We start from the raw sequence: 21,489 nt of genomic DNA on the forward strand, positions 1-21,489 counted from the left end.
AAGAAGAATAAAATCAAAACAGACAGAAAGGTTCCACAACACCCATGCGCCTGACTCTCTTCATAGTTTGGTCACCGGTTTTCCTTCTACTGTGGCAGACCACCCAAATTCTCCTAGTACTTGAAACCTTCGCTGGAGCTCATTCGAGTTCCTATGGCTTGAAACCAAAAGACTCTAATGTCAATACTTGGCTACTCCTAAATACATTTGTTTTAAGCAAGTTTTATGTCCTTGAAGATTTTTCTATACAGATAATGAATGTCTTCCTTTGGATAGTTAAATAGCTTTTTAAATACTAATTTCTAAAAGGCTCACATTCACTGAGTATAAAAATCTTTTAGGATATCTATTTAAAACAAGTCTTGGCTTATATCATTCAACATGCTCCACACGCTATTAAAATATCATTTTAAGACGCTTACTGCCTAATCATTTTTAGTGTAATTCCAAATGTAACAAGACAAAACTGCCTTCTTATGTCATCTTTTCCTTTATGTATTCAATTATATTCACTGCTTAAAATACTTAAAATAAAAATTGGCACTGATCCATTCACTGATGGGTATTTTAAGTTAGAAAGCAGTAACATATCAAATTAACCACACAATAACAGGCTTATTCCCGACACTGAGCATTGCCCAAATCAAGATTTTCATTACCACCACAATGGACTTGAAATTTTTCACCTTAATTGCAAGTTGTTACATTTCAATCAAATAGACTTTGACTTAATAGACTGCAATGCGGCTCAACTACAATCAATATAACAAACTCTAGTTCACAGTCTCTTAAAAATCACCATAGATTTCCTTTCCCTCTAAGTCGAGGCCTTGAAAATTCCCTGAATGCTGCTGTATCAGCAAGGTTATAATAGTAAGGCAACTTTTATTATATACTACTACTATTCTATAAATCCTAGTATAATGCTATGTACCTAGTAGACTGTAAAAACAGTTGAATCTTGAGTTAGAAAAAAACTTGGAAATCATCCAGTGCAACAACCTTACCTCACAGATGCAAACAAAAACTGGTTAGCATGCCCAAGGTCAACAGAGAAAGAATTGGAACACAGACCCAAAGAGCGTTTTACCATAGTCTGTAGAAAGTGCCCAATCCCCTTATAAGATGCCTCTATGATAAAATAAATATACGGTTTCCCTTTAGTGCTAAAAATTTGTGGTTATTCCTTAACATCCTTATGATGAGTCCAAATAAATTTTAAAAGCACAAAATTGCTATATTCATGACAAATCTTTTCCCATTAATTCTGATCATTTTAGAAATGTAAGGAAAGACTCTGACTTGAATTATCAGTTCCTTCTTTGTTATGCTTTCTCAAATGTTCCCATTTACATACAACACTATGCTTGCTTGTTCTTAGCAGTGCTGACATATTTATCCTCACATTGTACTATAAACTTTGGTATACAGAAATGCACATGAAATCAACCAGAAATACATGGCATCTCAGAGTTTAGATTTCATCTTTATATATACCTCCATTCTTTTTTCAAAACTAATATATTAAAGAAAATAGACAATTTGAAAAAGAAAGCTATGAAATGGAACATGCTTATGTCAACTCAGAGCCCTCAAAAATGAGGATATTTGGACAAAAATATTGAGAGGTGTTTTAGCAATCTTCCCCACAGTAGATGACACTGAATGTGGCCAATGTATATCTGCTGAATGAATAACAGGATTACATTGTATACTATGGAAACTTCCCTCAGGCTGTGCACACTTAGAATTGTTACATTTTCTTGAGAGCAAAAGAAAGTAACACTAAATGTATCATCTACAAATCGAACATTATTTTTATAAGCCTTAAGTAGTTTCAAAATATTTCCAATTAGCAAGAAACTTTAACACAAATGTAGCAATTCATAAAATATAAGGTAGCAACAGAAATGGTTACTGTAAAACATGCACGATTGCAAGACTTTCTGAAGAAAACAGGAATTCAGACTCACTCCCAGACAGCACCCTCTTTTTCCTGCAGCATATTGTTGATATGATTAAACCCTGAGACACAAACACTGTCCTGACCAAAACACCAGAACTCCAAAGGAGATAAAAGCACCCGTAAATATGAGTAAGCACTACAGTACACACATCCTATTTTTTATTACAAGATCCTATATTAGTAATAAGGGACACACAACTAATAACATAAATTATAAAAGAGCTTAAAAGTATACATAACTCTAGATTGTAGACTTACAGGAAAAAATTTCATTTCATGTTCTGTAATAAAACTGGGGGGAGGAGTTTTTGGTGCAATAGTGTAGCATATGCCATTGTAACAGTTTACATTCCTAATAGCTATAGAAGTTGTAAGAAGTTAAAATGAACTTCAGCGGGTCAGGCATTAAACTGGATACAAATAATCATTTTTCAAATTTTTCAAAGGCAGTCACAACTCCACGCAAACACAATCAATCGTCATATTGTTTCACCTTTTCCCCATCTCAGCTTGGGGAACAAAAAGACAAAAATGATGCTTTTGAGCCATTTTAAACAACTTCATTAAAGTAAGAGTGTCGTTTTAAAGAAACCAACATGGTTTTCTGTCATTTCCATGATGCTGAAACGGAAACGGACATCCATCGAAATCAAAAGCACGAAAGGCAGACTTACACTTTTGCTCAGATGCTGACTGACTGCAGTGGGTAAGGTCATGGTCAAAATTCACAGGCTCATTTAAACTTTCATGGCTGAGCCAACAGCTCCTATCGTGTTTCCTGATCCTATCCAAGTAGATTAAAACTGCAGGAGTTTCTCGCAGTAAGATCAGCAGGAGGCTATTTCAGACCCTCGAACCGCAGTCCGCATAGCCCGCAGCGGCGCATCCTCCACCAGCCCTGGCTGCGTGCTACGCTAACCTTTCCAAGCGCTCTCCTCCAGCCTTTTAAACAAACCCCCAAAGCGGGGTGCAGGCAACTTAAGACCACCTCCCATCGCGCCTGCCAGGACCCCCTCCTGCTGTCACCACCCGGCCGCCCTTCCGCAGTCGGTGACTTCTGCCGGGCTCCCCAAAGTGGGGGAGGAGGCGTCGGGAGACAGACTCCCCTCCAAGGGCTCCTCAGTCGGCACAGCGGCAGGGCGATGCGGGAGAGGACCAGAGAAGATGCTCAACATCAGAGCCATATTTACATTAGCTTTATCTTTGCCAAAAAGCCTCCCTTGTGTCCAATAATATTGCCTTTACAAGGGGGAAGAGGAAAAAAAAGGACCTAAGCACTAAAGCTGCTGCCCCAAATTTTCTCGCTTTCCAGTCTCTCCAGGATCCTCACCCCTCTCCTCCCGCGGGAGGCTACGGACGCTCCCTGCCTGGGACAGGTACACCTGCCCGCCCCCTGAGGACGCAGGCGCCCCCGCCGCCCCCCACACAGGGGGAGCGATCTCCAAGACCGGGTCCCCGCAGCCTGTGCCGGGGCTGACAGCGAGGCGGAGCCGTGCCCTGCACAAACTTCCCACTTCCCGGGCTGCGGGGACCGACCCGCGGGCGGACAGACGGGGGGGCGGCACTGGCACCGGTCGTGGGGCTCAGATGCAGACGGGACCCCTCGTCCTGCACCCGGCCCCAGGTCCAAAGGCGGCGCGAGTGGCGTCCGGGCGGCCCAGAGGGATGGGCGCGCGCCGCGGGGCTGGGGATACGGAGGCGGGCGAGCAGCCCCGGAGGGCGAACAGCCCGAGGGCCGCGGCCGGCTCGAGCTCCCCGCCCCGCAGCAGTAGCAGCCGGAGGAGGAGGGGAGCGAGGAGGAAGAGGAGGAGGAGGAAGGGGACCGCGCGCCGCAGCCGAGCCCTTACCGAGTGGTTTACCCCCCACATCAGGACGCTGAGCAGCGGATCGCTGGCCCGAAACAGCTTCACTTTCTGCGCTACAAAGTGCTTCTTCTTGGTCTTGGTCTTGCTCGCCAGGACAGAGGCCCCCAGGTTCCCGGGGGTCGCCATGGCCGCCGCCTCCGTCCCCTCCACCGCCGCGCTCCCGAGGCCGGGGACCCGCCCTCTCTACACACCGGCCCGGGGAGGCAGCTGCATCCCCCCGGCGGCGGCCCCGGCGCACCGCGCCCCGCTCCGCCCGCCGCCGCCGCCGCCGGCGCGCTCGGCCCGCTGCGCTCGCTCCGCCCGCTCGGCCCGGCTGGGGCGCAGGCTGCGCTCGGCTCGCGCCCGGCCCGGCTCCGCGCCCGCCCCGGCTCCGCGCTCAGCCCGCGGCTGGTCCAGGCGCGCCGCGAGCGGCTTCCGCGTTGGGCGCCGGCGTCATGACGCAGGGGGCGGGCGGGCAGCTGCGGCGCCGCCGGGCGGGGCGCGGGGCGCGGGGCGCGGTCGCCGGACCGTTAGGCTGCGCCCTCGGGCTCGGGCTCCGGCTCTGCCCGGCCGCCCCGGTGCACGGGCGAGGAGGCCGCGGGACGGGCGTGCGGCGCGGGAACGCGAGGACTCGGCCGGGCATCCCCTCCCGCTCCCCGGGGAGGAAAGGGGACAGGACCAGGAGCGTGCCGTGCCGAGGTCGGAGGAGCGGAGCCCCGGGGGCGTCGCTCAGGCGGAGGAAGGAGTCTCAGGGAACCGCCGCGCGCCCATGCGAGAGTCCGGAGAGTGGGTGAGACGTGCAGCGCGACGTGGAGACCGGGGCTTCCCTGGCACCGAGGGAAAGGACCTTGGCACGTTGCCGGCCGCCTTCCAAAGTGACCCTGAAATGAACTTCTTGATCCCTTTGTGCCTTTAACCCTCGGGCCTTTCGGACCCTGCATTTGGGCCTTCCCACACTCCCTGAGTCATTCAAAAGGGAGACTCCCACCTAATACGCTGGGCTGTCCTTCCCAGCCCACCCTCGCTCATGGGACAGGGTCCTGGATTCCTCATCAGAGCCCTTGGTTTGACCAGGAGAACCATGCCCCAGCTGCACCTTCTGCTTGGAATCCGTCAGTGTGTTCCTTGCCTTCCCTAACTTTTTCAGTGCACTCACCTTCTTCCCTGGAAACCTGTTCACTGGCCTCATTCACGCGCACCCAAATTTAGCCCTTCTTATGCTGGCCATACCTGGCCCTCCTCGGGATGCTGCCATGCCAAGTGCGTCTGAAACTTGCTGCCCCCAAGACTCCCCCAGGATCGTCACCCCATGCTATGTCCGTCCTCTGACTCAGCGCACCCCCAAATACGAAGTCCTCACTTATCGTGGTCCATGGGCTCTTGGAAACTGTGACTTTAAGCATAAGGACATATAAGGAGGCCAATTTTACCATAGGCTGACTAATATAAACAAGAGTTAAGTTTCTACAGCATATTTCTGGCCACAAAAACATCACCAAACTTCTAAATAAAGACCCAAAACACTTTTAATATTAAACATTGACATAAATGTGAGCTATACGTATATCTAAGAAAGGTTACTAAAAACAAGATAATGATTTACCTTTTTTTTTTTTCCGGTGAGTCAGTGAGCGACAGCAGTTGTAGTGGTGTTGACTTAAGGAATAAATGTTTGCAAAGTGAAAATTGTCAGGAGTACCTGCTTCCCCTATACAGTTCAAGAAAAACAAATGTGATTGGGGTCGCTGAGCACTTTGCTGCCACATCGCTTATTGTCATGCAGGTGTATGATTATCATATACCCTACACATTCTCATTTCACAATCATGTGTTTCATTCATTCATTTTCCAACTCGCTTATCCCCGTTCAGGGGCCTGGGTGGCCAGAGCCTGTCTGGGCAGTTTAGGGTGCAAAGTGGGACCCAGCACAGGACAGGGCACCATCCCATCTCAGGGTGCAGTCGCACACACCCACTCACTCACACTGGGACAATGTAGACACATCTGTGAACCGAATGTGCACGTCTTTGGGATGAGAGAGGAAATGGGGTACCCAGAGAAAGCCACGCAGACATGGAGGGAACATGCAAACTTCACACAGACAGTGGCCCTGGCAGGAATCGATTTTTTTTCCTCTCATCAGTGTTATAACAAAACGACGGTGAACAAAACGACAGTATTCGAGGACCTGCTGTATGTTGTCTGGTCATTAATACTCCACTCAAATATAATGGATACCTACTGTGCCCTTGGTAGCCTGCTTGATTCTATCAGGGGTTGGGGAGACACAGGATGAAAGACCATTATCCCGTAAGGAGCTTGAGTCTCGTGGGGTAGGGGGACGTCATGCGGTCACCTGTATTTGCTTCTGGTCTTCCTTTGATTGTTTAAACATAAATGTTGCCCCAAAGTCCTCTTGTGGTTCTGTCCTGCCTGCTTCACACTATTGTCCAAACTGATGTCTGCTCCCCCAGCCTCAATCATACCATTCTTAATTGGGGGGGACCCCTACATTTGTACTGAGAAGACATGGGACTGAATTGCAGCTCTCACACTTAAGCAAATCACTTGACCTCTCTGAGCCTCAGGCTTTCTGTGTTAACAGTATCACCAGACAGAAATGTCACTTTAGGGACTACTCTAGACCCGGTGATGTAATCCTGTCCTACCTACTTTATAGGATGTTTGTTAGAATCAAAATCAACAGTAGATACTGGCCATGAAAGCCCTTTGTAAAGTATACAACACCAGAAAAAATGTAGAGCACCTGCGGATAACCCATACACCCTTTCCCTGACCTCAGAGAAGTGCCTGGCGGAACATCTATACATCATTTGCCCACAGGCATGTGGGAAAAAGCGCCTAAAACCAAGTTCAACACTTTTGCCCATCCCACACTTCTTGTGTTCTATTGGAAATTGCATACATATCACTCCATTACCCCGGCTCAAAGTTCATTTATTTAACAAATTTCCATTGACCCAGGCTTGAAAGCATCATCATTGATTACTGCTTCTCACCGCCACTCCACATAAACCCCTTTACCAGATTCTGCCCTTGAAAACAATTATGTTCAGATATTATGTCTTCCCTGGCGCTTTCCCGATCCTCTTCGTGGAAATTAATGCTTCCACCACAGTGCTTCGATAGCACTCTATTGTTCCATAATAGCCATATTAGGCTTAATTGTGTATTAATAATGCAAAACAATGGGCTTGCTGCAAACGCTGAAAAACTGAAGTTAGTGATGACACAGTGCTGAATGAGGCTAGAGGAAGAGGAGATGGAAACCTGTGGGCATTATGAGGGTTCACGCAGAGAGCAGCAAGCTAAGGATGGGTGCAGAGGCCAAAGTCATCCTGTGAGGGGCAGACAGGGGCATGGTGTGATATTTTCAGGCAGGAATGAGGTGACACGGCTTTTAAAAGACAGAATTTTTGGTGACTTTTAACCTGCTTTGAACGGCATCTAACACAATGCCATTCACAAATACATCATTAAATGATTTTGCCAGTAACTTTCTGCATTAGCTTTGTGCTGCTCTTTAGAGGGTGTATGTGCTCAAGAATACTGGAGTCACAGAAATGACCTCAAAAAGTATGTAAGCCGTTCTCAAATGGCATGCACTAGATAGACAGCTGAGATCTAGAGAAATATAAGTGATTTCCTGATTTGCTGGGAGACAGGAAGCTCTTTGAAGGCAAAGTCCATGGTGTACTTCTAGAGCCTACAGATGAATCTAGCACACTCCCTTTCCCATAGTGCCTGTGATAAAGTGGTGGTGAATAAATGGAAAGGAAATTTTTATCTCTCACTACAGCCCGGAAATGTTTTTGCAAGGTTCCATTCAGAAATACTTTATTGGGAAGTTAGGCTAGGTTAGACATAGTTTTTAAACTTGAGGGCTGGATACCACTGTATGTGGATTTAGCAGTCTAGCGACTTGGTCACTGTTTTACTTAGGAGTCTGCGCCATAGTGAAACACTGTGCATATCCTGCGTGTTCTTGGTTCAGAAGCTGGTTCAGGCTGTTTATGTTGTCAAGGGTTGAAGAACCCAAATCACCCACCACCAGCATTCACCAAAGGTCTTGGAGAATAGAGAAGAAAGATCAAAGGAATGTGACCTGGAGAAAGACCTGTGGCTGTTTCAGTCAAGGAGAATGACACGCCCTCTGTCACTGTCCCCAACAGCCACACCTGTTTGCATTTGGCCTGCTGGGGTGTTGCTCATCCAGATGCCAAGGTCATGACAGCTGCAAGAAATGCTCCAGCAGCGAAGTTCACGAAGAAGAAAGAAGGAAATGTCAGGATGATTAAAAGTTCCCCAATACTGACTTGTTTATGCGTCTTGTTGCTGTTGTGTTGTTTTTGTTTTGTTTTACAGTAATCAACTTTATTTACTGTCATAAAGCCATATGGTGAAAGCGTTATGTTAACTAAGGTATACAATTTGAGAAATGGAGGTTGAAATAGGGTATATGCTCTGATTCGTTATTATATTACCCTTTTCATCAAAAAATACTTATCAATTTGAGTAATTCCAATTCCAATTCTTCCTTGAGGGGAGGAAATCAGTAGCTTCCTTGACTTAGAGCTATTTGGGAGCTTTTGTGCTTTTTATTGCTTTATGAAGAGATCAGAGCAAGATGTGAGACAATTCCATTCACTCTTTTGCAGTGTCATCCAGAGCTTTGCCACAAAAAATCATTATTATCTTAGAAGACCATTATTAAAGTACCTATACTGTCAAACCTAGCCCAAAGGCAGTAAGTGGGCTACAAATGCAATAAGAGGGCTGCAAAAATTCAACTGTGATATGTGAGTTACTTTTGGGGGGGTAAGTTACATGATGCAGCACAGCTTGCTATCTTGGGAGTTCCAGGGGTCTGGCTGTGCTAGGCAAACCCCTCCTGGACTGGCTGTGGTTTGGCACCAGCTGGTTGGGGTTTTCCACTCCAGTTTAAATATTGATGGTGATTCTTCTGACTTCTGTCACTGGCTGGGACTTCCTGCACAGAGACAGCAATTCCAGGAATCTACCAGTTAGTTGGCACCTATTCGGTTGGCCTGACTTGGAGAGTTTGGACTTCAAGAAGAGGGGTTACGAGGGGGTGACACTTAAGCTAACCACTTCCCAGCTGCCTCATCGTCTCCACTCCCCAAGCAAAGCATGAGAACTTCAGCTAGTCCCCTCAAGACAGGAAGCTGTGTGGAGGACAGGAGTCACTCTCCAGTGTCATTATACCTTTATTATATATACCTTTATGTTATAATAGAAACAGAAATTTCCAACATTGGGAGAGCAATTAAGTGAATTACAATAAATCCATATGGCAGAATATAATACATCCAATAAAAATGGTATTTTCACAGAAAATTTAATGACATAAAATATGATATTCATGTGAGTGAAAGAATAGGATGCAAATGTATATATGCTATGCTTTTAATATTATAAAATGTGTTTGTGTGTGTAGGTGCATGCATGTAAAACACTAAGAGAAAATACATCATATTTTTGGTTGTTTTGAGACAGGGTCTTGGTCTGTGACCCAGGCTGAAGTGCAGTGGCACAATCATAGCTCACTGAAGCCTTGACCTCCTGGTCTCAAGTGACTCTCCTGCCTCAGATTGGGACTATGGCTGGGACTATATAGGCACATGCCACCACACTCAGCTTCATCATACTTTTGGCAGTGCTATATTAGGGGTGCAGTTTGGATTATGGATGATTTTCAAAATATATTTCTGCATCTTTCAAATTTTATGAAATGCACATGTATTACTTTTATAATAATAGTATTTTTAAAATGCAAATATCTTCCTTGGTTAAATAAGTAACGTAGTAATGGCACTTAACAGGCTAGCCCATTCCTACAAGAGAACAGACTTTTCAGCTACACCTTGCTGTTCACAGTATTTATTGTTTGATTTAGGCAATGTTGAACTAAGCCTATAGTGGAACAGGCCATTTTCTTGTATGCAAGGAGAGAAGGCTCCCTTGAATTTCCAGAGTCCTTAAGAAAAAGGAAGGCTACAAACATGAGGAACATAGAAGTGGTGTTGCCCTGTCTATTAGGCATCATCTTCCCAATGCATAGGGCCTAAGAGGTTTTCGGGGGTCTAGAAAGAAATTTGAGATGTGAAAAAAAATTCACTCTAAAAGAAAACTGCAAAATTGATATCAATACTAAACATTTGATTACATGTTGACAAAACATAATACTGTGAAGTTTATTAAATTTAAAATTAGTATCAAAAATAATTACATTTAGAAGCAATTTGTCAGTTCACTTTTCTTATTTTATAAGTATACATAATTATTGACAAAAAAAGATAATCCAAAATTAAATTTTGGTTATCGCTAAAAATTTCAGGAGCAAAATTATAAAAATCTTTCCTAATGTATTTCACAGCAAATGTATTGTATTCAATGTGGACTATGAATGCATTTTAATATGTTTAATGCAATGACGGGGTGGAGCCTCCAAAAATGAGAAAGTCCAGCACCTAAAGATATTTGTTTAAATGGCCTGGAAGAGAGGTTCTATTCTTTTTTGATCAACTATGTCCAACAATGTCAACAAATTGGTGTGACCTTCAGACCACAAGGCAACACCGAATGAGAAGGTCAGATGAATCAGAAAATTTAAGCCTTAGCCCTTGGTCGGGGCCAAGGTCAAGGTCAAGGATGCCCAGAAGCAGGAAGCCAGGAGACTCCAGCTGCAGTGGAGGCTGGCAAGGCCCCTGCTGGGAAGGGGGAAGCCCCTCAAGCTACCTGTGAATTTGTCCCAGTCCTGTATGACTGTGGCAGGCATTAAGTCTGGCTATTGTTAAGGAGGTTGGTGTTTTCCTCAGTTATTTATTTTTTCACTTACTGTATATGATTTCTTCCCTCATAGAGTTTACAGTCTGAGAAGATATAGACGATAAACAAGTAAACAAACAATCACATAATTATAGATTATGAACCCAGTGCAGTAATAGAAAACAGAGTGTTCGAGAAAAACCTCTCCAAGGAAGACATTTATGTAAGTCTGAAAGATGAGAAGGAGTCAGCTGTGCAAAGAATAGGGTGAAGAGTGCCCGGGACACAGTGGCCGGGACAGAGAAGCCATCTGGCCTAACAGCTTCTGTTCTAGGACCCAACGGAGGGCTACATTGGCAAGACTGGCAGGGGGCCAGGTCATTGAGACCCTGGCAAGGAACTTAAATTTTATTCTTAGTGCAAGGGGAGCCCTTGGAAAGTTGAGGATTTATCAAAAGATCTCAATAGCTCCTGACTGGAGAATAGATCAAAGGGACATAAATGTCAGCACAGTGAGACAAGTCAGGGAACTATTACAGAAATGCGGGTAAGAGAATATGGTGGCTTGGACTAAAGTCTTGGCAATAAAGAAAAGGAAAAAAACTTGACAAATTTACCTACGAGGGACAGTGGTGTTTTAATGTGTATGGGGGCAGAGAAAGTGCAAACTTGCCTCATTGACTACAGGAAGCATGGTGGAAGGTCAGTCACTCCTCCATTTGTGCTTTTAACATTCCTGCAACCGAGGGGCACCCTTGATTTCCACATCTACTGCTGTTAATGAGAAGGCACCTGAAGGGAAAGCTCACCTGAAGTCTGCTTTAATGGAGGTATTCTTAGTTCTAAAATATAGTATACGCTGTACTGCTGCTACACTAAAGAAAACCTAGAGAAATAGTTGATGTGTATGTTTGAAACACATCCAGAGAAATGTATCTAGAGATCAACATAAATACGATGATCACAGCAAGATAAAAGTTTGAGGTGGTGGATATCCCAGTGACCCTGATTTGATCATTACATATTGCATACAGGTATCAAAATATCACATTGCCCCCAAAACATGTACGACCATTATATATTAATAAAAAAATTAGAAAATGATCACAGTACTTTTCATGCTGCTGTACCCAATAGCCAGAGATGGAGCGGTTCCCTAGTTCTCCGCTGCCCGTGAGAACCGAATGGAAGAGGCAGAACCTTAACCTTGAGACTTAGCAAAGGACAAAGACCTTCTCATCCTGGTAGTGCCGAGGGTCTGAGTTGACTAACCTCATGCAGTCCCCATCCATCAACCCAGGGGGAAGAATTTAACTGGTAAGAGGAACAAGGGGTCCCCGTGAGATTCCCAGTTCTACCCAGGCTGTTTCCACTTCCCCCTCAATGTTCTCAGTTCCCGAAAGTCACTGTTGTAGTCTCCTGCAGAAGCAGAAGCAGCCCCAGAACCTTCAGTCAGGAGGCGCACTACAATGACACCCCAGTCCCATCTGTCTCCCAAACCTGGGGAGCCTACGTGATCTTACCCCAGTTATGTAGGAGCCTATTGATACAAATCCACTGAACCTTCTCTGTCACCCATACAAAGATCTTGAAATTCTACCGGGTGAGTTTTCTCACAGTTTTAGATCTGCCTGCCTAGCATAAAGTGCTGATTACTTTCAATTAGTAATCTGATGTTCATCTTGTCACTCCCAGACATGGCCCTAGTCACTTTCTCAAGTCTTGTAAAATCTCAAAAGGAGTAGACTTGGGCTTCATGGGTTTTTTAGACTCAGAAAAACACCTTTTAATTCCCTTACATATTTTTAACGTCAGCTAGCATTCAAGTGTTGCACTAAAAAGAAGCTATAGATGAAATCATTGTTACATAAAATTCTAGGTCTGAATTTAAAAGATACGGGACTGTTGATTATTCACAATATTCATGCCCTTGGTTTGTGCTTTCATCTTAAATATGGCATGGTGCCTCCTTAGAGAGCTGATGTCACAACCAACTTTCAATGAAGAATCCTGTTTTTCCTTCATTAATCAGGCTATTTCTGTTTCGGCTTGCAAATTCAAATTTTAAGTAGGTCATAGTACTGGTATTTAAAAACTTGGTAAAATAGAACTCGGGGACTAATCTGAAGTCAGAAATAAGTTTATCATCATTTTCCTCATTCATTCATCACACGTGCATGGAGCAAGTCCTAGAAGATTCTGAGCACAAAGACGAGACACATTCCTTGCTCTTGAGGGGCTCCTAGGTTAGTGGGGAAATAAATCCATAAGCCAACCATCTTCAATGCTATATGGTACATGCTACAGCAGGACAGTAGGGATGGGGCACTGGAGGCACAGAGGAAGGAAAAATCACATGATCAGTGGAGTTTTATAAAAATGTATGCAGCATAATCACAGCATCTTTTTATTTCATTGTTGTGTTTATATAAAAAGTAGTTAAATATATCTCTATAAAAAGTTCAAACAGTATAGAAGGCATGGCCTAAAAAGAGAAAGTCCTTCCTCATACCCCTATACCCCTACTTCTCATTCCCTAGCCCCTCCCACTTCTCCCCTCTGATTACAGTGTGATGGGTCCTCCAAGGTCATTTCTATGCATTTGCACACATATATGTACATACACTAATATAGTTTGCATTTTATGTACATGAGAATATACAGTACATATTGTTCTACAACTTGCTTCCTTTATACTTAACATGACGCCATGGAGATCTTTCCATATGGGAGTAACAGGGACTAATCTCATTATCACAAATCTCATGTATACAAAATTCTAATTGCCTTCGTCCATCCTGTACTTCATATCTGCTCTTAGCTCAGTTGCTGGCTGAATAGCAGAGAACTTGATCGAGTCTCTTCTTGATAAACTTGGTCAAACTCTGAGTTTTTCCGTCTCCATTAGGGAACTACTCCATGAAGGTCAATTCCCCTCTCCCTAGGAGTGACCCAAAATGAGTAGGAAGCTTACATGTTGTGGCTTTGGGACTGCAGCCTCCAACTCCTGGGCTCAAGACCACAGGCTGATTGGTGGCCTCCTCTTCTCCTGGGATCCACTGAGGTGAACGCCATCATGACACAGTCTCTTCTACTCGGGCCCCCATGCTCTGGAAACTTCTTAGCCCAACTCCAATTCCTTTATGTCTGTCCTTCCCCTGCAGCCCCCTCTACCTCCCTGAGAGGATCGGGGGACTTTGAGTCACCCTCAGGCCCTTCCACCTGGAACCTCAACCCATCAGCACTACTGTCTGCTCTGGGCCTGCCCTGGTTCTTCTCTGTGAAGCTTTCAGCCTCCTGGGACCCACCTCATCCTGGAGGCCTAGGTCTGCTCTGATCTGGGATGACTCCCGACCCACACCACGGCCAGTTCTGCTCTCTCCGATGCTGAGAAAATCTCCCAGCGGCACCAAGAGTGTTTTCTCCCCTCTTCTTCTAAAAGGCACAACTGACCAGGCAAGTGTTCATTACAAACTATAATTTAATAATAAGATCAAAATTTATGCTCAAAATGCTTTGGATACTTGGCTGTTGGCCATACAGAAATCTTTTTTTTTTTTTTTTTTTTCAAGGCTATTACCTTCACTATGAGTTTCAAGAATCCATTTTGATTTTTGTTTGTTTGTTTTAGAGACAGGTTCTTGCTCTGTCACCCAGGCTGGATACAGTGGCATGCTCAGAGTTCATGGCAGCCTCCAACTCCTGGGCTCAAGCAATCCTCCTGAGTCAGCCTCCCAAGTAGCTAGGGCTACATGCATGCACCACTGCACCTGGCTAATTTTTCTATTTTTTGTAGAGATGGGGTTTTGCTATGTTACCCAGGCTGGTCTCAAACCCCTGGCCTCAAGTGACCCTCCTACCTTGGCCTCCCAAAATGCTAGGATAACAGGCATAAGCCGTCATACCCAGCCGAGATTTTTTCTTACTGTGAGGATGGGAGTGATAAGTTTGAATCCATTTCCATGCCAGAGCTAAAACTTGAAGTCCTGGATTCCATTTTTAATTCTTCTAGAGATGCATTGGGCATTATTTTTTTCATCAGCTTCATTTTTATGTCAACCCCCAAATGATACTTCTAACTAAGACCCCTCTTCTGAGGTCCTTAGTCATATGTCCAACTGCTACTGAATTTCTCAAAGTGCTGGTCTCAACCCAACCTGTCCAGAACTACACTCCTACTCTTTCCCAGCAAACATGCTCCCCTTTCATCTTTCCCATCTTTGGTTAAAAGTGATCCTTGACTCCATTTTCTTTTTCTCAACCACATTTAACCCATCATCACATTCTGTCAACGCCACCTTCAAGAATCTGTCCATTTCTCAGTTTCGCTACTTACATCTTTGGTCTAATTCACCACCATCTCTCTCCTGAATTAACTGCAATAATCTGTCTGGTTTACCTACATTTACTCTTATTCTCCACCCCTATAATCGTAACAAAGTATTTAGAAAGATCTTATTAAAGACATATGTCATATTTATCACCTTTCTACTCAAAACCCTCCAATGCTTCCTATTTTTCTTAGATTAAAGCCAAAGTCCTTACAATGGTATACACATCCCTATATGATCTGGCCCCTGTTATTTCTCTGACCTCTCTCTCCTCTGGCCACGATGCCCTGCTTGCTGTTTCCAGAACATTCAGTCATGCTCCTGTCTCAGACCCTCTGAACTCCGATTCCTCAGCTGAGGTTGCCCTTTCTCAGATACCTGCATGGCTAACACCCTTCAGGTCTTTGCCCAAATGTTATCTTCTCTTAAGGGTTTTCCTATGCACTATATTTAATTTCTATACTCCCTGTGGATCCAGTTCTATATTTTATTTTTTCTTATAACTCATTCATTGTGGTTTATTTCCTTATAAGGATTTTTGATTGTGAGAGTAAATTCCTTGGAACTTTGTATTTTGGGATTCTTTGAGGCCTATGATTAAAGAATGTTCCTCTATGGAGGATTTTCAGCTTGGGCCTCTTTGTGCCACACCAATATTGCGAATGTGCTCCCCGAGCTGGGTAAGTGCATCCTTGTGGCTACAAATGCTCAGAAGACCTTTTGACCCTCTCCATTCTTCCAGGGCCAAGGCCAAGGCCACAACAGCCAAATAGTCTTTTCCAGTATGTAGCTTTTCCATTCACCCACTTATGAAGTCATCTTTAGTGGAAGATCCTGGCTTTTGTGGGCAGCCTCTCTCTGACACTTTACTTTACTTAGCTTTCAGATTCTGGGCCATGGGGATCTGCAGACACCCTCAGGTTAAATACTGGCTTGAGAGCCTGTGAAATCAAGCTTTCTAGAGCTTTCCTGCCTCTGATTGTTTTCCTTTGCTTAATGGAGAGCTGAGAAACATCTCTTTGAAATATATTTTTTCCTATTTTTATCTGTCACGTAAAAAGGGATGGATACACCACATTTACCAAATTGCTGGCAAAAGAAGTCAGGAGACAGTTTTTAAAAAGATAGTGCTTAAGAATTTTCCGAGAAATTATACTCTAATTTCAAAAGGATACCTAGTCTTCCACAGAATGAATTTAAATGCCATATACCTAATCATGTTATAGAAAACCATATAATGTTAAAGACGAAGAAAAAATATGGAAACGGGGAAATCAGTCATCAAAAAAGAATTACGGATAAGTCATTCTGAAGTTACACTGATAGTTTATTTCTCATTTGCAACATGAGATGCCAGACGACAACGGGAAAGTAACTATCAGCGTAGGATTCTATTCCAAACAAAACTATACCATATCACTCCCAACACATCGGCACAGCTTTCAAAAATCTAACCATTCAAAGTGGTATGGGAAGTCGGAACTCTTAGCCACGGCTGAAGCACACATTGGTGCAACTTCTCAGCAGTTTGGCAATACCTAGCAAAGCAGAAGATGTGTATTCCCTATGCCCCAGCAATCCCACTTTTCTGGGAAATGCTTTTACATACATCCACCAAAGTACATACAAAGGTGCACCCTGCGGACTTCTTGTGGTGGCAAAGAATGAGAAGCAACTGAAGTAGTCATCAATAGGAGAATAGGTCGCTGAATTGAACCTTTTGTAGCAGCTAAATGAATGCACTGGATCTTATGTATTGAAATGGATACAACTTGGCTATTTTATCTTTGAATTTTATAAACATTGCAGAACGATATCTATTTATGTAAACTTAAAGTTTTATGTTGTCAGGAGATCAGAATATGGCAACCCAAAATATGCCATTTGGGCATAAGAATTATTCTGAGCTGAAGGCAATTAAGAGATAGCAGACATAGGAAAAAAAGGTGGGGCGGTGTCTATGTCATCCCCCTGTCTGGCTAAAAGCAGAAAGTTCCCCTTTAAGGTGTCTACTCCTACACCAGGAAGAGGAGAACAATTCTTAATCCCCAGGATTCTTAATCACCAGAGATGACACTAGACTTTTTTTTTTTTTTTTTGAGACAGGGTCTCTCTCTGTTGCCCAGGCTGGAATGCAGTGGCATCATCATAGCTCACTGCAACCTCAAACTCCTGGGCTCAAGGGATCCCCCTGCCTCAGCCTCCCAAGTAGCTGGGACCACAGGCGCATCACCATGCCTGGCTAATTTTTCTAATTTTTGTAGTGACAGGGTCTTGCTTTTGCTCAGGCTGGTCTTGAACTCCTGGTCTCAAGAGATCCTCCCACCTCCGCCTCCCAGAGTGCTAGGATTACAGGTGTAAGCCACTGCACCTGGCCTGACACTAGACTCGTTACCAGCCCAGAGAAGAATCCATGTGACAAAACTAATGAAAAAGATTTATCTTCCACTAGTTTCCCCATATATTTATCTTCCCATAGTTTGCCACCCCTAAGAATCTAAACTTTTTTCTTTGTTTTTTCACTTTCTACAAATTTATTGTTCGTTGTTAAGATGCTTTATAAGCCCAATGTTCTAACCCCTGCTTTGAGTTACTACTCACCACTGAGTTTCTTCTGTGTGTGTATATAATGTCATGTTGATAATTCAATTTTGCTGTTGTTAATCTGTCTTTTGTCAGTTTAATTTCCTGGGCCCCAGATGCAGAACCTAAGAGGCAAGAGAAAAAGGTGGTTTCCTCCCTTACAATGTAAATCTTAAAAATACATATAATGAACCTATATATTATTTATGCAAACATATCTATGAAAGACAGTATAAAAACAGAGTGAGAAACTCACCATTTTAATAAGGACAGTTGTGTCCTCCAGAGAGGGACAGAGATAAATAGGATAAGAAAGAGTTATTTTATCTGTAGCATTTTATTCCTTAAAAACAAAAAATCTAAATAAATCTGCAAAAAAGTAACCTTTAAAAAACACATCTCAGTGGCAGGCACATGCTGTTATATTACCCTCTGTACTTTTAATGTCAGAAATAATACATAAAAATGAAGATTAATAAGAACATTTAATGCATTTTCCCATATGTTTGGTACAGATGTTCTTAAAACATAACTCTTCAATTAAGTTTATTAATTATGTAAGTTTAATCCTCTAGATTTTTGCTTATTTAAATTTATTTACTTCTAAGATGTTTTATCAAATTTCCTTTTATATTAAAATAGTTTTCTTCTTTACATGTTTAAAAGCTACATCATTAGGTGTATAAAGTTTCATGACTTTTATACATTTCTGGCAAAGTGTACATGTTACTGATATAAAATATCCTTTACTTTTTACATGTTTTTACCTTTTCTATTTTTTCTGTTCTTAATGTTGCTTTGTGATTAGCATGTTGTTTCTTGTCCCTTTATTTTCAAACTATCCGTATCATTTTGTTTTTTGTAACTCTTGCAAACAGAAAAGCCAGATTTGTTTTCTGCTTGCTATCCAAATGTATTTTAGTTTTATTCATTAGCTATGTATTATTGCTTAGGAAACCATTCCAAACCAATTTAAGTGGCTTAAAACAATGACCATATTATTGCTTAATATTTCAGTGGGTCAAGCCCTTTGGGCTGGGCTCAGCTGGGGGTTTCTTCCGCTGGTGCTGCCTGGGACCACTCATGCAGCTGCAGTCACCTGGCAGCTCAACTGGGACCCCATTCTGTTGGTGCTGACTCTCACCTGGGCCTCTCTTGCCCCCTGAAGGAGGCCAGCCTGAGCCTCTTCACCTACAGAAGTGCTCCAAGAGGGTGATAGCAGAAGCTGCAAACATCTTGAGGTCTATGCTTGGAAGGTCCTCATTCTGCTGGTCAAAGCAAGTCACAAGGCCAACCTGATTTTGGAGAGTGGAGAAGAAACTCCACTGCAGAATGGGAGGAAGGGCAGAAGGGCAAAGTATCATCGTACAGGGTTGTGTGCACAGAGATGTGAGAGGGTATTTCACCATCATACAGGCAATCTACATTAATGTTGGATTGATCAAGTGTGTGCTTTGTTCTTTTGTTGTTCAAGTGGCTTGGAAATTATTTCTAACCCTATAATGTTATAATTAAAATTTTAACCCATATATTTGATCCAGACATCTTCCATTTACTCTATCCACATCCTCTCTTTGCTCTTGCACACTCTACTCTTTCCTGGGAGGCTGATCTATGTGGATTCCATCAGTGCCCCCCCTTGCCCCCTGACTTACAGTTGGGTTTGGCAAGTGAGGATCCTCAGCTGGAAGTCAGAGGAAGGGAAGGGATGAAGTTGGAGCGTTGATTCCCTCGGCTCCCGGCCTTTGTAACTGGCCATTTGTGTTCCTCTGCAGATGCCGATTCTGACTGCAGGAGCTTGTCCCTGGTGATTGTGGGAAGGGACAACATGGTGCCACCTGAAGCTACCAGGAGCTCACCATATGGTGTGAGGTTCCCCTGCTCCCCTACCAGCCTTGGGTGTTCCTTTTTTCTCAGGCCAAATGCACACATTCTCTGCTCTAATCTGAGTTTTTAAATGGAATCTTTAGACAATGTTGCCCACTGCTAAACAGAACAAGAGGACAAGGGAGAAGTTTAATTATGAGGACTATTCCCCAGTTAATCACCCTCATGGCTGACTCAGCATGCTCATTTATTTATTCTTTGTGTTTGTTTCCTCTGAGTTTGATCCGCTTCTGGAACCACTCCCATCTAGTACAATGGGACCTCTCACCTTGAAGAGTCTGAATTCTCATCCAATGGCCACTATCTTGCACTTTGTTTATTAATATAGAGCCCTATGGAAAAAATTTAATCCAACCTCAAAGCTTATATTCACCCAGTGCTGTTTGTCTACACTCATAAATTTTATTGCTATGTTGTATATTTTAAGAAACTGTGCAAGAGTGCCACACCTTAAACATTTTATCACAAATGTGGATGTTTTCCTCAATGCAGGAGGTATAAAACCATGAAATCTGTTAATGATTCTGAATAAATATTAGATAATTGCTCAGCTAAATTGCAGAGATAGCCAGGAATTTTGCATTGTTACTTAATGGATGCGTGGTCCTCAGTGGTAAATAAATGATGACAGTTCAATATACAAAGTCAAGCCAGGTGAGGTGGCTCACACCTGTAATCCCAATACTTTGGGAGGCCAAGGCAGGAGGATCACTTGAGGCCAGTAGTTTAAGACCAGCCTGGGCAACATAGCCAGACCCTGTCACTAAAAAAAAAATTAAAAAATTACCCAGATGTGGTGATGCCCTCCTGTCATCCAGGCTACTGGGGAGGCTGAGCTGGGAGGATTGATGAGCCCAGGAGTTGGAGGATGCAGTGAAATGTGACCGAGCCTCTGCACAAAGTCTGAGTAACAGAGTAAGACTCTGTCTCTTAAAACAAAATGCAAATATGCAAAATAATTCCAAATAGAATGTGTAATTGATTGTTACAGATACATACTCTACAATTAAATTCTTGCTAATTTACATTTTTCACTACCTTGATAATGTTTAGTTTGTTTAAAAGAACTGAAAATCAGTAACATTTAGACTTTAATGTGTTCCTCAAAAGTAAGCCCCATAAAAATATATTAGCAAATGGAATATACATAGATTCTATTATCACAGCAGTCCCCAACCTTTTTGGCACCAGAAACCATTTTCATCGAAGAAAATTTTTCCATGGACGGGGGTGGGCGGTGGGGAGGATGGTTTCAGGATGATTCAAGTGCATTACATTTATTGTGCACTTTATTTCTATTATTATTACATTGTAATATATAATAAAATAACTATACAACTCACCACAGTTTGGGGAACTTTGTATTATAGAATATTCCAAGTGTCAGCAAAGAAAATCTTCATATTCCCATTCTAATTTTAGAACAATGAACACTAGAATTCACTCTAGATGTAGTAACATATCCTTCTTCAACTAAGGAAGCATTTCCTTCCATTGCTTCATCACCCAACTCACTGTAGCCTAAATGATCTAGAATTTTTAGTTACAATAGCAATCAAGATAGCCAAACTCAATAAGCTTTTAATAATCTGAGAGAGTGACAGTATTCTGGGTCATCTGGAACAGTTACAGCACAGTAATTAGAACACAGCTAGTACTTAAGATATTTAGGGGTTTTTTGGCCCCAAATCTGCATTATATTAAAAGTGTGACCCTTGAGAAAGTTGTGGGACTTCACTATGCTTGTTTCTTATTTTAGATAGGAAAGATAATATTCTTTTCTTTCTAACTTAGCCTTGTTTACCAAACATTAATATTAGGTCATTAAATATGAAATGTCTGATTTCAAATCAAAAGTGTAGTTTATTATATCTCAAACAAGAAGCAGTACAATTAATCAAAGTATGCACTTAAACTGTCAACACAGTGTTGCCATCCTAAGGGTAGCTTGTTTATTCCGGCAGTGAAGAAGCCTGGAGAGAGAGTGGCGATGAAATCACGAAAGGCGTTTCCACAGCTTGTTAAGAAAGTAATATTTGCCCTTCCAAGGAGTGGTCCAAAGCCTGGA

The 21,489-nt window shown here is 43.0% G+C and overlaps 1 protein-coding gene across 2 annotated transcripts in view; it reads right to left on the minus strand.

The window, feature by feature from the left end:
* Positions 1-4,060, minus strand: part of PIP4K2A (phosphatidylinositol-5-phosphate 4-kinase type 2 alpha) — a 159,562-nt gene extending 155,502 nt beyond the window's left edge. For both annotated transcript variants that reach the window (XM_069458822.1, XM_069458821.1), the window contains exon 1: positions 3,814-4,060. In XM_069458822.1, coding sequence (XP_069314923.1) covers positions 3,814-3,957 — 144 coding nt within the window. In that variant the 5' untranslated portion in view covers positions 3,958-4,060. The remainder of the gene's footprint in view (positions 1-3,813) is intronic.
* Positions 4,061-21,489: the final 17,429 nt, after the last annotated feature.

This window comes from Eulemur rufifrons, chromosome 25 (assembly GCF_041146395.1).
Source record: "Eulemur rufifrons isolate Redbay chromosome 25, OSU_ERuf_1, whole genome shotgun sequence".
In the NCBI taxonomy this organism is placed as follows: domain Eukaryota; kingdom Metazoa; phylum Chordata; class Mammalia; order Primates; family Lemuridae; genus Eulemur; species Eulemur rufifrons.